The sequence below is a fragment of the Myodes glareolus genome, chromosome X (assembly GCF_982192425.1).
Source record: "Myodes glareolus chromosome X, mMyoGla1.1, whole genome shotgun sequence".
Lineage (NCBI taxonomy): Eukaryota > Metazoa > Chordata > Mammalia > Rodentia > Cricetidae > Myodes > Myodes glareolus.
In genome coordinates this window covers 131,686,448-131,713,972 of record NC_142053.1, presented here as the reverse complement: position 1 = coordinate 131,713,972, position 27,525 = coordinate 131,686,448, and the positions used below count along the sequence as shown (strand labels likewise).

The 27,525-nt window shown below is 44.1% G+C and overlaps 1 protein-coding gene across 1 annotated transcript in view; it reads left to right on the top strand.

Annotated features, from left to right (window-relative positions):
• Positions 1-361: 361 nt before the first annotated feature.
• Positions 362-27,525, top strand: part of Usp27x (ubiquitin specific peptidase 27 X-linked) — a 74,419-nt gene continuing 47,255 nt past the window's right edge. The window contains exons 1-3 of the mRNA XM_048461396.3: positions 362-455; positions 3,087-3,336; positions 21,546-21,692. Coding sequence (XP_048317353.3) covers positions 362-455; positions 3,087-3,336; positions 21,546-21,692 — 491 coding nt within the window. The remainder of the gene's footprint in view (positions 456-3,086; positions 3,337-21,545; positions 21,693-27,525) is intronic.

Here is a 27,525-nt window from a genome sequence, read left to right as displayed (position 1 = left end):
AAACTCAGAAGCATACTTAGGAAACAAATCCTCGAAGAAGTAAAAAAACCTCTAAGCTTTAAAAGACACCCTAACCATGTTAGATTCCAACCTTGGAACACATACCATAGGGTGTGCTTCAGGCTCTTAGTCCTCACGAAACAAGTTTGTGCAGGAGACAATGGTTCCCAGAGACACTCCCAACTGATCAAGGCTCATTGCACACATGCTCTGCTGTACCTGCGAAAAGGAGGCAGGATTCTGTCCGAGGTTTTGGAAGACTTCTGTGGAACAGGGTCTTCTAGACATCACTTATGGACTCACCTCAGCTCTGGCTGCACAAGAACTGTAGAAGTTCAGGCCAGTCAGCGTTTCAGCAGTGATGGAGCGAGGACCACGAGGCCTCAACAAGAGCTACTGGCAGTTGATGGCTGCCGGGGAAGGAAGAGTCAAGTCTTTCCATGGTGTGTACCCTGGTAGCTTGCCCATGTTCCAGAGAATGGTTGGCTTTACACTCATGCACATACATGTAGTGTTAATTGGACTCAGCGGGTTATTTAAAGGAAAACCCCATGAGGTTGCAGAGGGTGGTGATTGAGACCAAGGAAGAGTTGGAGGGGAGTAGGGTAGATATAATCAAAATATATTGTATGCATGTGTGAAATTCTCAAAGAATAAAAATAGGGTACTTAAAAAACGCCCCAACTTGAACATATGCCTGTGAATACCAGTGATTCGATGTATGAATTCATTGACAAATGTGAAATTCACACCTAGAGCACGGCTTTACAGATACCTGAATCAAATCTCATGATGCAAAACCAGAAAGACTCCAGAGACCACATATCCTGAACACAGATCTGAAATGTTTCAGCTATAACCTTGAACCACAGACCTTTGGTGAGTTCAGAAAAATTATTCTTTTTAAAATTGACCTATGTAGACCAGGGAAACAGCTCTGTGGGTAAGAGAAATGGTTGCTCTTATGAAGGCCCAGGGTTTGATTTCCAGCACCTACAAGTCAACTTAACAACATTCTGTAACTCCAGTTCCAGGGGATCTGACACACTCTTCTGGCCTCTGTGGCACCAGGAATGCATGCGGCGCACAAGTACATATGCAGGCAAACACTAATATACGTTAAAAAAAGCTTAAAAATAGTCCATGTCATATAAACATTGAAATCGATCCCAGAAGATTGGTTAGTCTTACACCCAGAAACACACACACACACATGAATTGTCTTTATAGCATAACTAGAACATAGACCCTCAAAGATGTAAAAGAATTGAAATTCTAAAAAACGAGTGTTTTGCTTATATGTATGTCTGGTAGCAAATGCATTCATGGTGCCTGTGGAAGTGGAGAGAGGACATCAGATCCCCTGGAACTGGAGCTGTGGGTGGTTGTGGGTGCTGGTTGAGACCGCTGCCACAGACTCACAGGTTACAAAATCCAGATTGGCAAGAGAATAAGAACGTGAAATTTGCTAACATTAACTGTGCTTGAGTATATATATAGCACAGATGGGATCTTGAACTCATCCTAACCCAGACAGGTCTTGAATTAGGGATTCTCCCACCTCAGCTTCTCCAGGAGCTAGGACTACATGACTGATGAGTGAGCCTGGCTTATGTTTTAAAGGGTAAGCTCCGTGAACTCATTAAAAATTTGTGGTCAACATGAAAGCTGAGGTATGGAGTCAGATTTTGACTTGCAGATTTTACCACATTTTCAACAAAAGCAGTACATGTTTTAAGGAAGCAAAAAAGACAAAGGAAAAAGGACTGTTTATATGTCTACTAGCAGGAAACTCGGGGAAGGCAAAGAAATGCTAGTTAGCAGAGCCTACTCGCAGAAATTCCTCTGGTAAAAGAAATCATCTCCAGGCACTTGAGAGACTTCGGTGATTAACCTTGTTCTTCCTGTTGGGGGCAATGAGAGAAAGAGACCTCTTTTCTGTATTAATTGAAGTCTTGCTTTTACGTAAACAGAAGAGGAGAGATCCATGTTGTATCTGCTACTACTTAATGGTCTTAACTCATGATTCTGATTTTGGGGTAACATATTCTAGTCTGCCACAACCTTTGGCTTGAGAGCATCAAAGATTTTAGAATCCTCATATCATGAATAAGTACCCTTGGAATCTCAGATTCAAAATGTATACTGAAGACCTTAGCTGATTTTAGAGGCCTCACAACCTTAATAAATCAATTGCAATTTTAAGACGTAGACCAGTGATTTTTCAACCTGTCCATTGAGTCCCCTTTTGGGTCAAATGATTCTTTCACAAGGCTCACCTAAGACCACCGTCATCGGAAAACACAGATACTTACACCGTGATACATAGCAGTAGCAAATTTCAGTTATGAAGTAGCAATGAAAATAATTTTATGATTGGAGATCACCACAACACAAGGAGCTGTATTGCAGCTTAGGAAAGTTGAAAAACACTGGTTCAAAATATGGCGTCTCAGTAAGCAGTGATTCTGCCTCTGATGGTATTTGGAGACACTTCCTTATCATAACTATAAGTGCCACTTGTGTGTACTGGGCAGCGGGCACAGAGACCACTTAGCTTTCAAACACAGCACCTTCTTGATAACATAGAATAGCCCAGCCACAACTATCTCATGTACAGAGGTTAAGAGATCCTGGTTTAAGTTTATTGGTGTAGGATTTGGTTGAAATTGCATTTGAATACCTAGGGATTTAAAGCCTGATTCCCTGTCCAACCCAATATTATAATAATCTCTCCAGCTTCTTGGCTTCTGAGTTGCTTGCACTGTCAGGAACCTGGCTAGTCTGGTAGGATCCACTCATCAAAGGGCCAGGCACATTAACTGGGAGAATAGGCACCCATGTTCCTTGGAGTAGAGCTCCCTGTCAAGCAATGCAGGTCTCTGATGCAAAGCTGGGTTTAACATTACCTGAGCCCCGGCATCATGCGGGACTGACTTTATGAAACAGGTATGAGATGGACAGAAAGTTCTCATTAGAGAGCTTGCTTGGGCTGAAATTCTGTTCTGTGAGCTTGTCGTTTGCACAAGTCACCTACTCACGTGGTCTGTGGCTGAGCTGTCACATTTCACTGTTTTCTGTTTTAGGTGGGGTGACTAGGATGACAGTGTCACTGGTGGTCATCATGTTTGAACTGATTGGAGGCCTGGAGTATATTGTGCCCCTGATGGCAGCTGCTGTCACCAGCAAGTGGGTGGCTGATGCCTTTGGGAAAGAAGGGATTTATGAAGTCCACATCCATCTGAATGGGTGCCCATTTCTCGATGTGAAGGATGAGTTTACCCACCGTACCCTGGCCACAGATGTGATGCGGCCCCAGAGGGGAGAACCACCACTGTCAGGACAGCATGACTGTGGAGGGCGTGGAGACACTCATCAAAGAGACAGACAGACGACAAGGGCTTTCCTGTGGTGGTCTCCAGAGACTCACAACATCTTGTGGGCTTTGCCCAGAGGCAAGAGCTGATCCTGGCTGTAAGTGAGTACAGAGAGGGAAGTTCTCACCTTTCCCTCAGAGGTTAATGGTAGCTTTTGTGACCCTTGAATCATGGGTTCCAGGGAGTTCACTAAGTCAGGGGCTTCCTTGACAAGCCTCCAATATGTCACCCAAACTTAAGTAGTCAGTCCTAAACCTGTGTACGTATGGACAATACTAGCTGGACTCAATATCAGCCTGGTCTACAGAGTGAGTTCAAAGGCAACCAGAGCCACACAGAGAAACCCTGTCTCTCTGTCACACCAGAAAAAAAATATACAAATTGTGATTGAAGTGATCCCTTGTGTGCTGAGACGCTATATTCCTTCTGAGTTTCCCAGGCATGCTAATGTTTCTGCCTCCAGCTCACACTGTGAAGTGCCACGGTTTAAAGGTTTAAACTCAAGCCCTGGGGTAGATATTCCTGGTTAGAACGTGGCTGCTGTGGGTACAGGCAGCCACTTGAGGTCTATTTCCCCGCTAGGAAGTATTATTATTGTTGTTGTTATTATTATTATTATTGTTTGAGACAGGGTTTCTCTGTGTAGCCCTGGCTATCCTGGAACTCGCTCTGTAGACCAGGCTGGCCTCAAACTCACAGAGATCTGCCTTCCTCTGCCCTCCAAATGCTGGGATTAAAGGTGTGTGCTACCACCACCCTGCTACTGCTGTATTTTTAATTTAATTGTTGATCGAAAGGAAGGAATTCTATAAAAACAAAGTTGAACAGGCATAGCTTATTCCAAAAATGGACTTTCAGGTATCTGGAGTCAGCCCACTCTAGTGGGGAGTTCTCTCCAGTACCTCACTCAACACTGCAGGAGTCTGCATCAGTCTCTGTCATTATTTCCAACCCAACAATGTGGGCTAGCAAGCAGCAGCACTAGAGAGTAGTTTGGTAAGACTGAGAAACTGGAATGTAGACTATCATAGCCTGCGTTCTGATCCCCACAGACCTCAGGAAACTAGGGATCCGATCCACATAATGTGAACATATGACACAGTTTTTCAAATTCCTCCTGCTCAGACCTTTGCAACTCTCAGAAATTTAGACACTCCCATCTCTGGACATGGACCCCAAAGTATAAGTGACAGAGATATACAAGTAGCTCATATTCATGCCTTACAGTACAGCCACTCAGGCCTTCCGAGGTTTCTACTTGGAAAACAGATTCTCAAATATCTTAGAGTCAAATTTTGAACAAAATTCCAGAAATCAGCAGCCTCACATTTTCAACAGAGTGGCAAAACTCACACAAAAACTTGAATTCAGAAGTTTCATTCTGAATGCAGGATGAAAGTATCTGATGCCTTCTGAACCAGAGATACAGTTTGCAATTTCGGAACCCACATACTTAGTAAAGACTTTCAATTAGCTTGGGTTCAAATAGTAGAATGCAGATTCTGCAAATTCAAATTCCGTGGCCTGAACACAAATCACCAGTTCACCCAGGACTCAGCCCTCTGGACTGACCTTGAAAGATTTAGGAGGCAGAGGCCATAGCTATGTGCATACCAGACTCACATCGTGCAATGCACACCCTCTGAAAGCCCAGAGAACCTGCACTCAGAATGGGAACTTTCAAACACCTCAGGCAAAAGATAAGCAACAAAGGCCCCAAAGAATTCAGTTACTTAACAAAGACCCAGGAACAAATATGGGATTTAGATCCCCTAAAAATTCAAAGACCACACACTCCGAACCCAGACCATCTAATCCTTAGGATTAAAACGTTGGAACAGAAACTGAAAACTTTGGCGGTATTATTCCTGAATAAAGGCCCTCAAATAACTCAGTCTGAATCCTTGGAACACAGTTCCTATAAAAAGTGCAGAGACCTCACACAGTGGATGGAGACCCCCCCCCAAACATGTGAAACTTCAATATTTGGAAACGAACTTCCACAGATTTCAGAAATCTTTCACCATGAACAAAGACCTCAGGCTCAGACACCCATGCTCAAATATTCTGAATGTAAACTCAAGGTGACCTCCATTCCAAACCTTACCGTGCAAAATCTGAACACTTCAGAGCCCCTATACTGTGCACAGATCATCAAATGCGTCAGAATTCATTTTAAACCCTTGGATCACGGGCCATAGAGAGTCCAAAGACCTTGTAACCTGAAGTCAGACTCAGACCTCTAACTCTCCAAGGGTCAAACTCCAGAATAGAAATCCACAAATGATCAAAGACTTCACAGCCCGATTATGGAACCCCAAGTGATTCCAGTGGGATTTTTGGGACACAAACTGAAGTGTCACAGACCCGACACACCAGGCAGACTCACCCAAACACCTCACATTTAAAACTTGGCAAACACAGCACTCACTGTTCCTTAGCCCCTATTTTAACCTTCTGCTAATTTCCTTTCTAGGTTTTGAGGTTGGACCCACAGTCATACTCTGTAGAGTGTAAAGGTTTTTACATTCCAAATTGTGATAAAATATCGATTAAAAGTATAACTTAAAAAATTTGGTTGCATCTCATTTCTAGCTCAATCACAAAAATGGAATGTAAAGATGGGCTCAGAATCCGAGCAGAAGGGGACAGGAAAGCAGAGGGGATGTATGGTAGGAGGGAGGAGAGAGCAAGCGAGGATAATGGGACTTCTCAAAGGCAGAAGCAGCAGCAACAAAAGATGGAAAAGAAGCAATCAGAAAACAAATATTAAAATGGTATTCTAAATCCAAATATGTCAATGAAAATTTAAATTGTCCAAACATTCCAATTAAAAGAGCTTATCAGGACCAATTTCAAACCATAAACTAATTACATGATATCTCTAAGGAGAGCCATCCTGCCTTATCTGTGTGTTCTGTACTTTGTGATTCAACTACCATGAGCTGATAATATTTGGGGGGGGGGGAGGGAAATGCACCGTGCCTGTCTTGAGCATGCACTAACATTTCTTATCGACATTCCCCAAATAATGAAGTATAATAGCTAGTTGTATAGTGCGTACATTGCATTACACACCACAAGTTATCTAAAGATGCGTTAAACTCTATGGGAGGATATGTGTGGGTTACATACAGAAACTGCACTGCTTCACATAAGGGACTCATGTATCCTTGGTGAAATGATTTTAGAATGAATCCCTTTTGGATATTCCAAAGATAGCAGTATAATGACACAGGTAGACTAAAAATAAAAGCTTCTATAAGAAACAAGAAATGGAGAGTGTAGGATAACCAGTTCAGGATGAGATACAGAGCTCTGAGGAAAAGCCACATTTACTTCCTTACAAGAAAAATGTTAGGCAAGCTGCAAATTAATTCTGAGATTTCCTGTGTATGCCTGGGGAAGTGTTTGACTTGGCCAAACCTGGGATGGAGCCCAATGTTTCGTGCATGCTCTGCCACCGAACTATACGCTCAGCCGGTCAAAATACAAATTAAATACTTTTGGAAAACCATCCATGAAATCAATTTTCTGGGGAAAACATCTGACATCTAAAGAAACAGGCAGCTAGAGGGGAGGACAGTACCCAAGTATTTGATTGTCTTGGCTAGATAGCTCTCAATGCCCTATGAGCTAGTAAGAAAACGAAGGTTGGAATTTTCATAATCAAAGGGCTGAGTTCAGCGTAGTGTGAGTGTGGAGTCCTGGGGTCCATAGCCATTGCAGTTACCTACAGTTTATAGGCTTATCTTCTAGAAAGGCCTCCAGGCACTGCTAGGAAGAGTCCTGAGAAAACAGAAGGGGAACAAATTGCCACTACTGAAAGTCTACCGAGACAAATGGTCTCAGTCTCCTAAACAAAGGAAAAGTCTTAACTCCTAGGTGGAAAATCATCAAAACATGCTGGCTGAGGTCTTTGGTAGCAATCCACTGTAGCTGGGAGAAAAGATGGAGGCCACCACATCTGTTCAGACTCATCTTCCCTGCCACAGAATTCTTGCGGTCTCACGTTTGTCCTTCCTTTAAAAGAGGTAGGGGATGTCCTAGTTAGTTTGCTTTCTGTTTGCTTGGAGAGGAAAGGGTTATTGCATATTACAGGTTCATCATCGAGGGAAGCCAAGGCAGAGGCCATTCACAGAGGAATACTGTTTACTGGCTCTCTCTCCATCTCACGTTCTGCTAGCTTTCTTATATATCCCAGGCTCACATGCCTAAGAATGTTACTGCTCACAGTGGACTGGTCCCTCCTACATCAATCAGCAATCAAGAAAATGCCTTACACACACACCCATAGGCCAGTCTGATGGAGGCAATTTCTCAGTTGAGGTTCCCTCTTGACTGGTGTGTCAAATTGATAACAAAGGTGCACCATCATAGGGCATGTGGGTCCGAGGGAGTTTGGCAATGGAACCTGTTATCCCCTTGCCAGTTCCTTGGAGGAACTTTTCTCGATTTTCTGTGTGAGCCTTGGGGTACCCAGAGGAAGACTCTGTAAGTCAGTAGGGACCCCCTATGACTGCGTCATCTAAGAGTTTCCCATTCTCATGCTATCCCAAAATTGGTGTCTTAGGGTTTCTTTTGCTGTGATGAAACACCATGACTAAAAGCAAGTTGGAGAAGAGGTTTATTTGGCTTACACTTCAGCATTGCTGTTCATCACCAAAAGAAGTCGGGATAGAAACCCAAACAGGCTGGGAACCTGGAGGCCGGAGTTGATGCCAAGGCCGTGGAAGGATGCTGCTTACTGGCTTGGTCCTCATGGCTTGCTCAGCCTTCTTCTATATAGAACCCAGGACTGCCCAGGGGTGGCTCTACCCATAATGAACTGGGTACTCCCATACCAAGCACTAATTAAGAAAATACCCTACTGGCTTGCCTACAAGTCAGATCTTATAAGGCGTGTTCTCAGTTGAGGCTCCCTCCTCTCAGATGACTCTTGCCTGTGTCAAGTTGACATAAAACTACCCAGTACACTTGGTGTGCAGGAATTAACACACATTTCTTGTTTAGTCTCTTTAAAACATTTTATTACATTTACTTATTTGTGTAGGGGGGATGCTGGGACTGAGATGGGGACCAGGGACACAGGGTTCTGAGGGGGTTGAGAAATTAAAGAAGATGTGCGGAACTCCTAACAGATGCGATATAGTTTATTCACCCCAGGAAAGAGCATGTGCCCATACAGAATCACTCAAAAATGGCTTCTTGCCAGAACTATCTACATAATGAATCACTTAACTGTCACATTTATTGTTTTCTCATGGGTTCCTGGGTATCTGGTACAGGCCATCTTAACTAAGCCTTTACAGATATCCACACTGGCACCGTGTTGTCTAAACCTTTATCAGGCCCTTGGGTCTTTATTCCCTTCATCCCACCCTCTTTAGATAGGAGATGCTTTATTCAAATGGGCATGGAGAAAATCCTTGGATACATAGTCCACAGGAATAAAACAGGGAGTAACAGCATGTAGATAGTAAATAAGTTGTACTTCCTAAGCTTGGGTGGTCTACTTTAGGCTAGTGGAAATGCTACCCTATCATCATTCTAGGGAGCCCCCCAAATACTACTGGATTGTCTGTACCTCATTGTCTACTTCTTGTAAAGCAGCCGTTGCATGTATTTGGTTATCTTGGGGTGTATACATAAAGCTTAGTATGTAACACAATACAAATTTCTCCCTGAGCAGCTGTCAATAAATCTAGGCAAATTCTGTCATGTGACTCTATCTTTCTCATCTGCATGGTCTCCTCCACAAAAATAGCCAGAGCCTTGCAGATCTGATTGAGTGTACTGGTGCACTCTATTTTACCCCAATTTCCACATCTACACCCCTCCTCGGGCAGAAACACTCCTAGGGATTAGAAACCACCAGAGTGTAGTTTTGTTAGTGTCGTCAGACATACATAGCATCCAAGTCATGAGGTGGCTGGAGGGTTATGGAGAGACTCTCTGGTCACTTCCCATAGTATAGGGCTGGCCATACACTGCACAAAGGTATGTCAAAGCCTGTGTGGTTGCTCTCTGGTTAGCCTGGCCAGTGGGGTAAGAAAGTAAAAGATCTGTAGCCATTGTGCCGGCTCAAGCACAATGCCCAGACACAAGAAGGGGTCCAACGTATCAACTTGTCATGCCTCGAGGGTGCTTCTCCCCTCCTGATCTGAACAGGTGTCATTTCTAGTCACCCCCACTTGAGGAATACCTGGACACACACTAGACATTGTTCTCAGGCATTTCCTGTCTCGTCTCTGTTGGACATGTCCCTGTGTCCTGGCTTTGCTTCCTTCATGCCCAAGTGATCACAGCAGTCCCCTCCACTATTGGCTTTTGTATCAACTTCATCATTTCCTGGGCTGAGTAAAGGTTTATGGCCTGCTCATTGGTAGATGGTCACAGACTTCTGCTTTCCTGCACACCAGAGATCCTCTCACAGGTAATGACCCCAGAAGGGCTGATGGCCCGGTTCCCAATCCTGCAGGTACCATGTGGGGATTTATAGAGAACCCCCTTATACTCTGTCCAATTATCTATGCACACAAGAAGAGGGGAGGGCTTGTTTGTAATTAGTCTATTGATGCTTTGGATGACCCCGTCCCTATCCAGAGGTCAAGGGACAGCTGAATCGCTCTCTGTGTGGTCTGTGGTCCCTTGCTGGAACTATCAGTGCATCAGGCACCAGGGGCCAGAATCGTCCCGTCTTGGACTTGGTTCCACCAGCCCCATATCCTAGAGATCCATGTTTGACTCTGTCCCTTATTCTACTGGTCCCAGGATGTCCTGCAATTCAGCTGTTAGGGGGCTACTACTCAGTGCTTGCTCCGGTCTAGGTAGATCCCTCATGTAGCTAAAGTAGGCAGTTAAGCCACCCGTGGAGTGGATAATCAAGACCTTATCCATCCAGCAGTGGCGTGGAGTACATACTTTATTTTACTGCCGACTGAGGTTTCATTTTGCCTCATCTGGCGATAGACTCCCAACCCACAAGTCTACATATACCATCGTCAGCGCTTCCCAACAAGGGTGAGGCAGGTCTTAGCCCCTTCCATACTTGTCATCTAAACCTCATAGGTACCTCTTCCCCATACATCGCCATAAGCCCCAACCAAACCTTGTTGTGTTAGCAGTCATATCCAGATCAAATGGTGGAATATGGTTGCTGATGCTGAAGTGAGAAAAATATGTTTGCTAATTCTTTACCCAATCTCAGGCTAACACTGAGGTCATCCTGTCCCTCGGGCACACATAGTACTTAAGGGAGCCATAGCTTACCTGCCAGTGTTCTGCTTCTGTAACTGCTAGGCTTTCTGTCCCCTCCCTGATCAAACAGTGATATCATGGTAGCACATCGATGCCCCATTTTCGTGAAAAGTTCATATCCTGTCACGCTCATACCTGCATCGATGGAAATAGCCAACTTGTGGTTTTCCCCTTTACATACCCTCTGCTTTATGGAATTGGGGCTGCCTCTTTAGATGTATAGTCCCAAGAGTACATGTTCCCTGGTTGGATCTGTGCGGCTCAATTATAAAGAGTTCATCCTGGTCTCCTTCTCTTGGGTGAGCAGAGCTCAATTACATCAATCCTACACATCTGGATTTGGCCAATGGTCTATTTAGCTGCCTCAGTCCAATCCCATAGTCCTCCTTTTTTTATACAAACAACACAGAGGACTCAATATCTGGGCCGTGTGAAGGACAAACGACTCTCCAACATGCCAGCAATCTCACAAAGGCTTGTCATTGCTTGAGAGTCATCAGTCTGGGGTATGACTTAACCTTGTCGAACAGCCTCTGGTACAGCGTTAGCCTTACCCAACCGGATCATTTCGCAGGGATTCGAGACGAACTGGGCTCCCATACTTTGAAGTTGCTCACTGCCCATTCCTATCATTCCAGAGCAGCTCCCAGACTCTCAACCACCACACCTGCAAGAGAATCAGAGGCCAACATGATACCATCAATATAATGATACAATTGTGTTGCCTTAGACTGTTTTCGGGAATGCAAATTCTGAGTCGCCAAAGTATGGCAAATGGTGGGGCTATGTAGATACCACGGGGACAAAATGGCAGATGCTCATTGTTGATCTTCTTGTTACCATCTAAGGGTCTGGACGGGTTTGTTTTCTCTGTCAGTCAATGATGTGGGATTCCCCTCTGTATGCTATAATTACCATTACTGAATAAAGAAAAGTGTCTTGGGCCTGCACAGGAAATAGAGGTAGGCAGGGAAAACGAAGCTGAATGCTGGGAGAAAGAAGGAGGAGTTAAAGAGAAGCCATGTAAACCCACCAGAGCCAGACAGAACTTCATCTGGTAAGCCACAGTCACGCGGCAATACATGGATTAATATAAATGGATTGAATTAATATGTAAGAGTTAGCCAATAAGAAGCTAGAGCTAATGGACCAAGCAGTGTTTTAAATAATATAGTTTTTGTGTGATTATTTCGGGAGTCTGGACAGTCGGGAAGCAAACAAGCAGCCTCCTCACAACAAGTCAAAGAATGACAAGGCAGGACAAATCTTCCAGGTATCAGCCATGAAATCTCAAACACAGCAAGCAGGAAAGAGAATCAGCAGTTGAAGAAAAGCTTTTTATTAAGGCTGAGAAAACACACACACACAGAGAAAGAGAGAGAGAGAGAGAGAGAGAGAGAGAGAGAGAGAGAGAGAGAGAGAGAGAAAGATTCTTCAGGAAGTTTAAAATCCAGTCTCTTCTTGAGGGCTGGGGTGTTTTAAGCCTCTGAAGAGTCTTCCTACCCTTCCTTCAGGTTGGTCAGTTTGAAGCTAGGCAGGATGACTGACTGGGCCACAACCACTGTGGAAACATGTACTGTTCTGACCACAAATGGATGGGGGCCTACTGACAGGAGAAAAAGCTTTTCTTTTATGACCTTTTGTTTCAGATCAGGCGGATGAGGTAGAAGCCAGCCACTCGTATTACCTCGCCATGGACCCCCTCCCCATCTGTCTGTCTATCAGGGAATCTGTCTAACCCTTGGTCTCTCATTCTCAGGTGAAATCAGGTTGTTCTAGACTCTCCCAGACAATGAGAGCAGAGAAGACGGGGTTGGCCAGATCCACCACATAGTGGTATTGATCCCAAATCAAATCAGTTGCTCCATTAGGTTCGTGATGAATGACAAAACAGTGCGGATAGTCACCTCATTCTGTCCCTTGTAGTTCGCAATCATCCGCCACCACCCATCCACACTGACAACATCCGGGAGTTTTTGGGGTTGTGTGCTGCCAATATTGTATCAGCTACTTCTGATTACGAACTAGTCCACGTAATCTCTTCATACTTCCCCCAGGTAGTCAATATTTTGGACCCAGACCACCCTTCTGGGAAATAGTAGCACTTGTGGGCTTTGAATCACTGGCTTTAATAGTCCCTACTATAGTCTTGGTGGCTTGGGAAGTTCCCAGCCCTTGAAAGATGCCCACCCCCAGGATATATTTAGCTACTGGAGAAACATCCATTACTATGATCAGAGACTCACACAGCTGGTACTCAAAGTCATGGACACAGGCTTAACCTTCAGCGCACGACAGCCGTATCTATTTGTATATGTGACCACTCCAGGAAACCAGTTCAGGAGCCTTTGGACTAACGTACTCAGCTCAGTATTGGCAAGGGCCAATACTCTCTGCACATTGTGTGAGGGGTGGTGGTGGTGGTGGTGGTGGTGGTGGTGGGAATTACTATTAGTATTCAGGCATGTGCACTGGCCTGCTCTTGGGGACCTAACAGGTTACGTACATCATCAGCATCATCAGCTACGGCCATTCCCTGTGCGCATGTGCTGTATCCCCTCAAAAAAGGCAAGCCCCCCCTTGCCTCTTGCCCCTCACTCTCTTTCCCTCCAGTCTCACTCCCAGAGGCCGCCTCTCACCCCTTCTCTTCCCCCCAATAAACCTCCCCCGTGAGTTCTGTTGTATGGTGTGACTTTCCTTCCTGGGACATTAAATGAAACTACAGTAATGACAATGAGTGGTTAGTTTCACATTAATGCCTCTGGTCTTCGAAACTCTTAAAACTTCTTATTTTAAAAGGAGCTGTCAGGGCTCAGCAGAGGTAGCTCTAATACACCCCAGCTGTACCTCTCTCCAAGGCTGCAGTTTGTGATTTCCCTCAAATGTAGCTGGCAGTGGAGGCAGGGAACTAACCCCCTTAGGTCGGACATATCCGCAGACCCATGGAGGCAATGGCTAGGAGAGGCCTCTTCTCCAGAGCTGGGGGTTTAAAACCGCTAGGATTCTTCTTCCCCTAATTTAGGGTTGGCCAGTTTTAAGGAAGCTAGGATGGCCCAGAACTGTTCTGTGACTGTTGAACTTATAGAGCCAGGTCACCAGCACGGGGCCTGCTGATGGGAGACAAAGCCTACAAGGTCTTTATTTTAAGTCACCAGGCTTTTGTCTCAGGTCAGGAGGGTGAGGAAGAAGCTGGCCACCTTGAAAATATACCTCCTTTATTACCTAGCCATGGCCCCTCTCTCTATCTGCCTACTAGGGGGTCTGTGTAACTCTTATTCTCTCACTTCCTCCTCATGAACCTGCAGTGTTAGTATCCATATGCTGCTCAGGCCACAATATAGTCAAACAGCCCTTTCCCTCCGGCAGACACCTGACAGGTCCCTACTGAGACCCGTGTGAATCGCCAGCTAACAGACTCTCAAATGCCAGGCCTCTCACCTGGGGAAGTGAGCATTCATGGACTCAGGTATCGGTGACCACACGTCCTGCTCCACACCCCTTCTCTGCTCCCTGCCGGGGAATCAGAGAATCGGACTGCTGGCTTGTGCTGTGAAGGCACCCCCATCCTCAGAAAGGTGTAAGAAATGCTCCCACTTCTGTTCTGTGGGCCTAACTTGCTGTCTGTCTCTGCTTCCGGAACCTGGCCTCTCTCAGAGCTCCTGCATGCTGCTGCCTATCTGTCTACCCACGGTATCAATAGCTCTTCTAATAAACTCTATATACCCAACAATACCTTGCAGTCTTCCCTGAGAACCACTATCTGAGAGCTTTCACTTCTCCGAGCTATTGAAAAGGTGCCTCGGGGTATCTAACATAGCACAAGGTCATCGAACATACATTTAAAGTTAGCCTCTGAACTCCACATGAATGCACCAAAGGATGCACACCCACAAGTATGCGTGTGTACATACACACATGTGCACATAAGTATCCTGGATACATATTGAAAGGAAAAAGGGGTGAATAGGATTAAAATACATTGAAACATATATCAAGTTCCCCCAAATAAATAGAAAATATACTTAAAAATTAAAATAAGAAAGCCACCTGGAATAATCAGAAACAATCAAATGTCCACTGGAAGACAGCTGGCTGAATAAATCATGGCATATCAACACAATGGGATCATAACGTCACTCTTTGCGGACCGTGATATGTCTGTGTAGCTCTGGCCCCCTGGGGTCTCTGGAGAGTCTTCACAGAGTCTACTTCCAGCCTTGGCATTGTTCTGCTTCAGATTGGGTACAACTTCCTGTCCCTATTTTTTTTTTTAAAGATCTTTATATGTATCTCAGACTAGCCTAGCACTTACTAAGTACCCTGCGTTGGCTTTGAACTTGTGATCCACCTGCCTTAACCTCTCAAGTGCTAGGATTACAGGTGTGTGCCATCACACCTGGCAGTCCTCATTCTTAATATGAATCCTGACCCCAGTAAACGAAGAAGCAAAGTGTTTGCTATATTAATATAGGAGAAGGGCAGGTGAGAGGAACATCTTGTGACACTTTGTGCTGAACTTTAAGTAATGATGACAAGACAGTGAGGCTGGACAATTTGGGGGATTGAATTACTTGTGAGGAGCAGATATTGTGTCATAAAAGTGATATCGATCATCCTCATGATAAATAAGGCTTGGAAGCATTCGGGCTTACTTGGCGCTGATGTTGTCTGAGTATCAATGAGGTTACCCAGAAGGGCTTGTATATTTAGGCAAATGGGGTTTCTTTTGTATTTCATCAAGCTCTCACCCAGAAAGGACTTCATTTCCTCCTGTAACTCCTGAACAGAATTCTGGAGAAATGTGACCTTACACAGAGAATGCAGCTGCTGCTAAAAGGCAGACACTGCCAGAAAGACAGTGGCAGGGACGATAACAGGAAATGAATAAGAACCTGTGAAATCACTTTGATCTGAGGAGACACGGGAGGCTGATATTACCTGCCTGGATATTAAAAGTGGTTGTGCCCGGTAGACTCTAGGCAGGACAATTGTACTTGTCTCTATTTTGACTCTGCATCTTATCCATGCAAGATAAGAGGAGAGAGAAAATTGTCTGGCAATTTTACCTCTGCTGTAGGGAATCCTGTCTTTCTCTCAAACAATGTGAACTTCTCTAAGGGTAACCTATAGAGACCAGAATAGCCCTGGAAATGCAGAGACAGAAATGTTTTTCTTGAGAGGTTAAGTGGAGGCAAGAATATGCAGAGCAAACACCCAGCTTCTTTTGTTTGCCACGAGTCAGAAAAGTGGGCTGTTGTCCCCCGCCCCCACCTCCCCTAACACTACTCCTTTGTAATAATTCAGGACTGAACTACCTGTGGAGTTCTTTGCAAGACATCGGATGTAGTGACGCCTACAACCCCAAGGCTGTCTTTCATCCCCTGGAGTATCCTTGGAGGAAACAAATGACTGTAAAACCAAGAAACACATTGGCTGCAGAACAGAGCATGCTTCTGGCTCTCTGCCTCGCCCTATTTGACAGACAGCCACATCTTTTCATGCATTGCCAGCCACATTCCTGAGACATGATGTCAAGGTCTGAGTAAATGGATTTCGTTGTATTGAGCATCTGGGCACCAGGGCTGCATTTAACTCTGACAAACTGGCTATTTGTGCCACCAGTGGTCCCTTAATTGACCTTAACAACACGATCTGCATGTTCCAGTATTATTCGACCCATGGTAAGTTACAAGGCACAGTCAAGGCCGAGAAAAATGGGAAGCTTGTCATTAATGGAGCCAACATCAAATGGGTGATGATGGGGCCGAATATATTCTGGATTTGGCTGCTGCATGAACTTTGGGAAAACTGGGGTTCACTTGAGGGGTAGAACTAAAAGGCAAATTACCTATGTCCCTTCAGATTCCCCTGTATTTTATGATGGGCATGAAGCCATTAGAAGTCCACCAGATTGTCATCAGTGCCTCCTGTACCACTGACTGTTTAGCACGCTTCCAAGTTTAGGCCATAGTACCAGGGAAGGACTTTAGTCCCGATTCCTGCCATCACTGCCACCCAGAAGACCATGGATGATCCCTCAGGGAAATAGTGGCATGATGATATAGCTACAAGATGGGTGAGACCCCACAATGACTCTAGGTGAGATCCTTTAGAGTTCACTGAGGCTTGTTTCTTCTACAGTGAATTCTTACAAAGCTTATACAAACTATTGGAGATGTTCTTAGAGGAAGGCCTACTAAAACAGAAGTGGAGGATTGTGAGTTCAGGATCAGCTTGAGCTAGGCTACCATAACAGGTTTAAGGCTTGTCTAAACTATATGTACTGACTCTGTTAAGAAAGAAAAAAAGAGCTGGGTGGTGGTGGCGCACACCTTTAATTCCAGAACTCTGGAGGCAGAGGCAGGCGGATCTCTGTGAGTTTGAGGCCAGCCTGGTCTACAGAGTGAGTTCCAGGACACGCAGGGCTGTTACACAGAGAAACCCTGTCTTGAAAAAACAAAACAACAACAATGACAACAACCCCCCACCCCAAAGAAAGACAGAAGAAATGGAGAGGGGATTGAGACCAAAACCAATAAAAGAATCCAGCTGTGAATTTCTTCTGGTTTGCATGGTCTCTTTCTAGACAGTTCATTCGTGAGAGTCACATGTAAGAGCTACAGAGCTGCAAACAACTCTGTCTTATGTGATTGGAAACTAGTGTCTTTGCATCACCAGCTCACAAGTTACTTTGGAAATATGAAAGGAAACATTTATTATCATAAATTTTCCAGTGTAATTATTTTTGTTGTAGCTTTCAGTTCACGACTCTCTAGTTTCAGCGAGAAGCATGCGTATGTAAGGGTCTAAAGGAAGGAAAGCTGGGCAAGAATCTTCCGATGGGATTCAAGCTGATTGTATTTTCTTTACATTAAAAACGTTTAGCTTCCAAAGTGGCGATTTTCCCTATGACATTTTCGTGGGGATTTAGTTTGGGTCCAGCGTTTCCCACAGCCTCCTCTCCTCACCTCTCAGTTCCCCTTCTCCACTTAAACACTGCACCTCCACTATTTCCCCTGCACTTTCAAACTACATGTGTTCTATTACGTTCCCACCCCTCTCCTCTAAGGCCTCCCCCCATCTCTTCCCAATATTGCAGTTTCTTTGGCAGATGCTTATTTTCTCTGAGAAAAATTGGAAAACCAGTCTAGATTTGAATCAGGGGTCATGTGCTGTATAAAGGACCTGCTTGCTTATATGGCTGAAGACTGAATTCCATGAACAAGACAGCAAGCAAGGAGACTTACACTCCAATAAATCTCTGGACATGAATATTATGATCCTGAAAATAGTGCCCATTCCATGACAACTAAGAAATAGCCCAGAGACTAGTAAAGTGGTTTCCAAATTATTGGTCTTTGCAGTTAGCTCCTTTCTTAGGTTATTTTCTATGTAGAAAGAACAACATATCTTTATTTATTTATTTTTAACTTTCTTTTTATTTATTCTATGTGTTTTTTTTATCAGGTATCTTGATCCCATCCATTTCTTTATACCTTCTGTTAGGAATAGTTCTTTAAGAGTATATCCATAGAAGAGGAAAAGAAAAACTCATTCAGGTTTATTTGTGGTCATTTATTTATGTCATACCATATGTATATTTGTGCCTCTGGACCACCGTATTAATAAAATACTCCTTGTCTGCATTTCCCTTCTCCCAAGACCCAGACACCCACTGATGAACAGTATAAATAAGAAGAATCTGTCCTTTACCCCCTCAGTAATTCGGTGTGTGTTTTCTAAAACAGTGCTCATTCATGTTTAGGAGCCCTGTACTTGCCACATAGTGATAGAAAGTCTACAATTATGAAGATGAATAGATCAATCATAGCTTAGACCTTTAAAATACATAAATCAGTAGAGATAAACTTAAATTAAAATAAGTATTTTAATAAAAACAACCCCATTTTTTCCTTCGCACAAAGAAGGTGTCTCAACCCCAAAGAATAGCCGCTGAAAGTTATCTTTTGGCGTATATTTCTTTTCTTTTATAGCTTTTATTTTTAACCAACATATAAAGTATTTGGTCTCGTTATGGTATTTTTTATTGTTTTTATTGAGCTATATATTTTTCTCCACTTCTCTCTCCCCTTCTACCCTCTCCCATGACCCCCATGACCCCAATTTACTCCAGAGTTGTTATGGTATTTTTTTAAACATAACACATTTTTTGTTGATCTTCCTTCTCTCTTTCCCCCACGCCTTCACCTACCTCATACCCTTTTACCCTCAATAGCCTCCTTTCTGTTTTCATATCATGTTTTCTAATTTTGTTCTCTCCCCTCATCAATACCCTCCTTCCCCCTCTCCTTTTCCTCTTCCTAATTCTCTCTCTCTCTCTCTCTCTCTCTCTCTCTCTCTTTGACATAGGCTTGCACATGCACACATGACTGCACACACTCACAGATCTGCATATGGGAGGGCCAGTATTTGTCTTTCTGAGTCTGGCTCACCTCACTTAGAATAATTTCCAGATCCATCCATTTTCTGTAAATTTCATTTTTAAAGTACATGAATTATTTAACATTTCTTAGTAATAATTGTATAGCCAAACAATACAATGGAATTGCTAATTTTAAAAAAAGCTTTGTAGGATTGGCTTTAAAAAAATCACTGGATATTTTAGACACAAAAAAGTAAGATCTGTGTCTTTGGTTTTCTTAGGTTAATTTTGTATGTGCATTTTCTTCTTTTAATATTAATTATGTTTGTTCTTTGATAATTTCATCTATGTTCATAACACATTTTAATTCTCTAACCCGCATTTTCTCATCTGTCTCTCACCCTGTCCTCCCTTTTCTACATTCATATGTTCTTGTTTGGTTTCATGAATGACTGAGTTTAGAAAGGCTTGCTTGTGTGTCCACGGGTATGGAACTCTCCACTGGAACCAGGTGGGTTCCCCAGTGGGTACACATCTGAAGATAATGACTCTCCATCTCACAGAATCTACCAATAGTCAAAAGTTCCCCAGGCCTATGAGTGCTGACACAGTGGGCAAGGGGAGGTGACACTTGGGGTGGCCTTGGGAGTATTGTCCTCTTTGAGTCTCAACATTGTCTCTGGTTTGTTCATATGTGAAATAATAGCTACCCCACACGATCATTGTGACGACTGAATGACTCACGCGTTCAAGCCTCCAGGGCAGTGCCTGGCACACAGTGAGTGGTCACTTAAGGTTCGGTTTAGAAAAATAATGGTATGGACTAGGCAGATGGCAGGCTGGTTTGATGTGATAATCTTTTTCGCCACCTTGTGGTGGGTGAACACAAGTCCTGAAGCAGTATGTGCTAATACACAGACACTCCAGCTCTCTAGAAGTTTGGACCTTAGTTGGATGAATGGATTGTGAATTCCAAAGTTGAGAATGAAAGGAAATGCAATCATAAGCAGGTATCTGGATCACAGTCCTTTACTTTGTTGTCATCTTTGATCCCAGATGTTCCTGATCACAAGCCGTGATTGTGCCAAAGAAAAAATAGTAACTCATGGCTGTTTCATTTAGGTCCTGTTTTTTGTTTGTTTGTTTGCTTTTTTGAGAAAGAGTTTGTCTGTGTAGTCCTAGCTGTCCTGGAACTCACTCTGAAGACCACCCTGACCTCAAACTCACAGAAATCCACCTGCACCACCACTGCCTGGCTTAGGTCCTTCTTTATTGACTAGGCTTGCTAGGTGTGTGTGTGTGTGTGTGTGTGTGTGTGTGTGTGTGTGTGTGTGTGTATAAGGTGTGCCTGCCTGGTGCCTGCAAAGGTCAGAGGAAGGCACTGATCTCCCCTGGTACCTGAGTTATGAGTCATCACTTGGGGGCTTGGAATTGAACCCATATCCTCTGTAAGAACAAAGCATTCTGAACTACCGAGGCATCTCTCTAGTCCTAAGAGTGCCTTTCCACAAGCAGATGTTGTGGATGTCCTAGGGGCAGAGTTCTGAACTCAGCCACAGCAGTGTCCATATGGACAAGAGGAGGGATCACACATGTTTCTACTACTTAGCTTCCAAACCAGATTTTCTAGCCAGCTGGAAGTTTCTCGGAGCTACCTAATAGATACTATGCATATGCGCACAGACACAGGCACAACTATGATCATATCTATCTATTGTGCTACTTAGGGTAGCTTAAACCGGTGTGCAAATGCACAGAAATACATGTGAGCAAGACACTCAAACACAAAACAAAGTAAACAAATCTTCACCTTTATTTCTAAACCTTACTGTCTCTTGGCCACAATCTAGCACATCCATGAGACATGGCTTCCATCAGGCAATTGCTCTTACTTACCTGAGCCAAAGTTTCAGCGAGAAACATCTGATGAGTAGAACCTAGGGCTAAATCATTCCCCTAGGCTAAGCCTGGGTTTCCATCTGAGGGAGGCAGGACTCTTAAAGCAAGGATTTCTGAAAATTCCCAAGGACTATTCAGAAAATGTTGGGTAGGGCAGGGCATGACAATGTTCCGTCTCTGTGCACAGGAACACGAGTACTTGAGAGTCCTGTCCTCCTTCCCCATGTCCTGCTCTTCCAGCAGGGAGGTTTTAGATATCACCCAGGCACACCTGGCAATCTGGATCTGCCTAATTTCCATCAGATAACATTAGGTTATTTGCTGGGTGGGCAAGATGTTACCAAACTGGAGGTCTTTTTTTCGGGGGGACTGAGGTCTCCACTGGAGCATGGATTGTGTTACCTGATTTGCTATTGTACTGTACAGCACTAAGTCACTGCCTCAAGAACAAACACGGCTGGCCACTTGCCTTGGACTTGTAAAATCTTGACATTTCAGGGTCCTAATCTCAAGAGAAGCCCAGGGGATGTTGTTTGGGGGTGTCCCGTTAAATAAGGGAAATCAGAGGCAGCTCCCTTCTTATAATCTACAGTTTTCCCTGGGGCTTCTGATTCCTTCCCCTTCAGGAGAGGAGTTTCCTCCACACTCAGTGTCTCCATTCTGATTCTTCCGTGCCGCCAGGTGTTTTCTAGGGCCAAGTCCGCACTCAGGGTGTATTTCCAGGAGGAGGAGGTGAAACGTTCCAGCTTTGGCACTGCTGCATCTGAAATCCTGTAGGCATTGAACTTTATATTCAGGGGGATGGTTGAGCCTGCAGCCTTGACATTTGAGCAAGCACCCAGCTCTAAGCTCTGCTGCTGACTATTGATGGACCACTAGAGGGGGCCAGTGTGCTTCTGCTTTGGTGGAACATGGCCCTTCCTGTTTGCGCCGTGTTCCTGTTCTGGAAAAAAAGAAAATCACTGTTGCTTAGCAACAAGGAAGCCAATCATGCCTGCACTTCATGTCTCTGTCACTAACCCTAAGTGAGACATGGAACATAAAGTCTCCTTCAGATATTATCTATTGTAACAGCTTGGAACTTACTAGTTACCTGAAATGTGGCCTCTGATCTCATTATTTTAGGGGACTAAGGCAGCCTACATAGTCAGTGCATTTGCTAGACAGACTCATGGGACTTAGTATATCATTGTACTCATAACTAAGGTTTACTATAGCAAAAGGATGTCCAATAAGACCAATGAGGGAACATTACATAGGGTTTGGAGAAATCTATTCACGGGATTCCTTATGCCCTCTTCCTCTTGGAAGGGAACAATACTAATAGACTCTTTCTCAGGAATGAAGTGCACACTAAGTAGCTGATAGTTTTTAAACCCAAGAAAGCTTGCTCATAGGCCAAGGTTGTCCCTGAGGATTGGCTGCTAAACACCACTGCCTATCATGTATCAATTCTGGGTTCTGGAGGAAGCAAGCAGCGTAGGCTTCACTGTTTGTGTAACTTGGTTAGACACAGTGAACCAGCCTCATGATTTAAAGAACATGTCACGTCCCCTATTGTTTTTGCATTTCTGCTTCTAACCCCAGATCTGGGCAGCTGAGTCAGGAGGACTATGACTCCGAGGCCTGCCTGAACTAGGATACCCCCTGTCTTTGGAAACCACAAGCCAAACAAAATCTATCTTAACCAAACAAGCTCTTTTCAATTGCCCCCAACCCCGAGGCTTAAATTCTACAGCTTTATTATCTTAGGAGTTCAGTAGGTCAGAAAGGCAACCTTGGGTTAAAACGCAGCTGCTGACAGGGCCATAGTCCTTTCTGAGGCGCTAGGAATCAAGTTCCTGCTTGCTCAGGTTGTTTGGCAGGATTCAACTCTTTGGGGATTATAGGCCAGAAGTCTATTTCCTCGAGTGCCATTCCTAGCTTTCAGAGGCCACCGCTACATTCCTTCACTTGTGGCTCCTCCAAATTCAAAACCAGAACAATGAGTTGAGTCTTTCTCAGGTCGCATCTCTCGAGTCTCATGTGGGAAAGGTTCTCCCACTTTTATGAATTCATGGGGGTAGACTGGGCTCACCCAGGTGAGCAAGGGTAATTTTTCCATCGCTGATTCTTTAGCCTTAATTGCATATTCAAAATCCGTTGTGCCAAGGTTCTGGGCATTGAGATGCAAACAGCTTTGAGCAGGGGCCCAAGACAAGTGCTTTCCAGATTGTCATCTTGAAAGCACACATTTCAAAAGGTAACTATCTTAAGGCGGTTGTGATTGCTCTTATGCGTATCCACACATCTGGAAAGAAAGATGGTATCATGAGTGATAAGCTATACTCATCTCAACAGCATGTAGCCCCTCTTCTGTTTGTTATAGACTGACTAATAGACACTTGGACCCAGGGCTCAGCCCACAAAGATGGCAATATATCATATTCCAGTATGACATACACAGTCTAACTTTGGGACTGGGCAGGGCTGTCTATTCTTCCTTCAAGATATAGTTAGGAACTAAGGTTAAGGAATTGGTTGCATCATGATTATTAGTACAGGGATTGGTAGAAATATAGTTTACTGAAAACTCTTAGCTATACACCATGAGCAAATTATTTTTGAAATTCTTATTTTCTCTAATATTTTCAAGTATAATCTTACTGTTTTATAGATTTAAATGAGACAATGCATATAAGGCACGATACTTCTGGATCTGAAGGGCTAGTATGCTAGCCCTTCTGTACATCTGTAACATCTGTAAAATTGGCACTAGAATCTTCTCTTTCTACATGGAGATTCCTTTCAGAGGAGACTAACAGAAGGGGCCACTTTTAGCCCACCCCATTCCTTGTCCCCTTTCTTCTTTTTCAGACAGGGTTTTGCTAGGTATCCCAGGCTAACCATTTGCCCAGGCTAACCTTTTGAGGCAGAGTCTTGCTGGGTATCCCAGGCTAATCTTTTGCCTCAGCTTCCCAAGTACTCAGGTTATTGGTATTGCTGCTGCTACTGGCTAATGGTGTTTCTTCAGTGCATACCTCTTGACGGACAACTTGCTTCTCTTTCATCTTATGAGAGTGGGATGTCGTGAATTATTAACTTTTGTTTATTGCTTCCACCTCCAGCTTGTCCTTGTACCCATGGCCCGGCTGCAGTCACAGCAAGTCCAAGGCTTCTGACTTAGGGTAGAGATATTTCAGCAGAAACTCAAATAGAAGCAAAGATCCCAAGTTTTGAGTCACACAGAAATTTTGGGATAGAACTGAAAGTTTTTTTTAAATGATAGGCTCTTGGTATTTTGAATTTAAAGAAATAAGGACCTATGCCGAGGCACAGAAGTCTATGTGGCCTGCACACGGGACTTACAACCATCCCAGACAAGATGAAGGTCTCATACAGAAGACAGAGCTTGTAGGGAGACAGGAATAATGATGGCACTCAAGGCTAAGGGTTTTCAACCAGCATTTCAGGCTCAATTGAAACATCAAAGAGAATCTCAATCTCTCTGTCTCTGTCTCTCTCCTCTTCTTTTCCCTCTCCACAACTGGACTTGGGTTCCTTTTCATCTTCAAATATCACAGCAGTGTGCCCCGAGAGTCCACAGTCTCCACTCAGCTACCTTCTAGTCTGGGCCTCGGGATTGAGAGAATAAAGACATTCTGTGGTGTTTATGAATGGCCAACATCAGCTGCAGTGTGGAAACCACTGGAAGCCAGAGGCATGTGCTGCATTCTCAAAGCGTGAGAGTTTGTCTAGAGTCCTCAGCAGAACGATTTAGAGCCCCCGAGAAAACACCCCACCGTCTTGACAGCGACTTTCAAATGAAGATCCTACTTATCCCATTGCTAGAACAGCCATGAGTTTTTCCGAAAGAAATGCACAACAATGTCTTGATCACAAATCAGCAGAGTGCCTCGGCACACCTAGAGTCAGAACCATTTGTTCTGGGGTCAGCTGTCCCCTGAGAGGTCCTTCCATTTTGATGGAAGAGAGCCTGGTCAATGCAGTGAGCAAAGACACAAGTCAAGGTTGAATCTTGAGAGATCAAAATCGGGCCAGAGAAAAAGTACGAACTCAACGATGTGTGGCCTCTCTTCTCATCACGGTCACACCTTGTGACTCCTAACTTAGTAGCGCTCTGAATTTCAGGGAAGTCTCCCATGACCACTGGAGAAAAAGAAAAGAAAGAAAAAGAAAAAGAAAAGAGAAATGCTCTAGGAGTGTCATTTAGTGTGGCTAAAAGCCCACCTGGGTTGCCTGGATACACTTCAGGGCAAAATGAGCCCTTTTGAAGAATAAGCGAACAGTAATGTACTGAACGGTGTTTTGCAGGTACACTTTTTAAGGGAGAGGAGACATTTTAGCGGGAGGGAATACTGGGCTGTGGTTTAGTAGCTGTGTGCCCCATGGAAACACGCTTGCAATCGGCGCATCATACTTTTCTTGTCCATGGAGTGGAAAATAAACCCAGCGAACAGCATTCACTGTGAAGAACGAATTAGAAAGTGCATTCTGCAGAAATTGATTCTTAAATGAGGCATATTTGTACTCTCTCCTGCAAATGAATAGCTCTATAAATAAAGAGTAATTAGTTGGATTTAGGGTAGTGGGCTTGTATTTTTTTTCAAGAATGTGTGTGCATTGCAGTTGCTGTAGCAGTGTGATGTTTAATTTGCATTAAGGAATAACTTTCATAGATAATTTGGCATTGTGTGCCAGAGAACAATGGTGGGGACGATGGTGGTGACAATTCCGTGTACTTGCGAAGCCAGTAGTCTTCCCAGCTAGCTCATCTGTTGTTGACAAAGCCCTCCTCTTACTCTTGTAAATGAAATGAAGCTATTGCTGGGTCTGCAGTGTTTGGTTGCCATGGTTTGAATTCGTTTCATAAGCTGTTGCTTGGCAATCCCACGCGTCAGCTGGCTTTTTTCCTCAGCACTCTCGACACACGCTGTCTGAAGTATAATGAGACTGAGGCTGGGCAAGGGAGGACAGCAGTCCCCAAGCACTTTCCTGTCTTCCCCCACAGCCCTGTTTATTACCATGATGCCTGATAAACGCATTGTTAGCAGTGGGGTGATTACAAATGCGGCATTTAGGGTTCATATTCTGTTCTGCTCTGATGTTTCCTTTAGCCCTTCACTTAGAACCTTGCGTCACCAGGTCCTACAGTGGTTACAAAATATGAGAGAGAAAAATCTATTTCAAGCAGTTGCACACAGTAGGTTTTCAGTAGCTGGGACCTGTACTGAGAAAGATAATGGAAGGTACGGAGGCCGGACCATCCTTTGTTCTATAGTAAAATCACCTGACATAGTTTGGAGTTCATTTGTACAGTGTAACCCACTTTCCCCTTTCCATAGTATGAGTAGGTCTACTGGAAATCTGTAGAGCAAAATATTAATTTGTAAATCGACTATGAGAGCCATGGGGGAAACGGGGCTATTGCGATTAGAAGAAGGTGACTGTGGAGGATGCACACGGAAAATGTCAGCAGGCACAGGAACTGTGCACTTGGTTTCTCTGGCTGTCCTGCAACTCGCTTTGTAGACCAGGCTCTCAACAAACCCTCAAGCTCACAGACCCTCCTCTGTCGGGATTCAAAGCTCATGCCACCACCACACCCAGCCCCCCCCTTTTTAGTAGGTGTTTACTTTTAGAAAGAAAATCACGATTTATGTCAGTTGCCGATTTTCACAGTGTGAACATTCCTACGAAGGTTCAAGCCAAGCTACCAATGCTCTTCTTGAAAGGAATGTGGAGTTGGAAAGAGTTGCTTAGGTTAGCCTCTTACTAACAGCCCTTTGGAACCTACCTCAGCACACAGAAGTAATCCCTTTCCTAGAGGCAGCTTTACTGGATGTTTTTTCTCATTTGTGGACATTTCCAGAAAGTTCCTGCTTTTATGGCCGTTTGGGGAGAGCTGGTTCTTAGGAATGCTGTTTTGGCTGTCAACTGGAAAGAATGTGGCTAAGGAAATCTCCGTTGTGCAAACCCAGTGTGTTCCTTTACATGCTGGCTCCTGTGTTTTTTTTTCTTCTGTCCAGGGATTGGAACTCCATGACCTTTGAAAGCTACAGAGAAGATTCGGTGCTTAGGCATTACCTTGGGGAAGAAGCCTACCTAAAACAGTGCCAACTTCTTTAATTTTTTTAAAAAATTAAGTGTGAAAAAAATAAAAAAATAAAATTAAGTGTGTCCATGGGGGCAGTAAGTCTACGTGAGTGCAGGTGCCCAGGGGGGTCAAAAGAGAGCATCAGAACCTCAGAGCTGAATGCTGTAGGGCAATGGTTCTCAACCTCCCTAATGATGTAAACCTTTAATACTGTTCCTTAAGTTGTGGTGGCGACCCCCAACCATAAAATTATTTCATTGCTACTTCATAACTGTCATTTTACTACTGTTGTGAATTTTAATGTAAATATCTTTAGAGACAGAGGTTTGCCAAAGAGGTCTCAAACCACCACTATAGGTGATTGTGAGCTGCCCAACATGGGTGCTGGGAAGACGATGCGGGTCCTAGGCAAGCGCAGTACATATTCTTAACAGTTGAGTCATTGCTCCAGCCCCCAAGGCTATATTTTATCCTGTTTGAAACAATATTAGCATTTTTATATTAGAGAG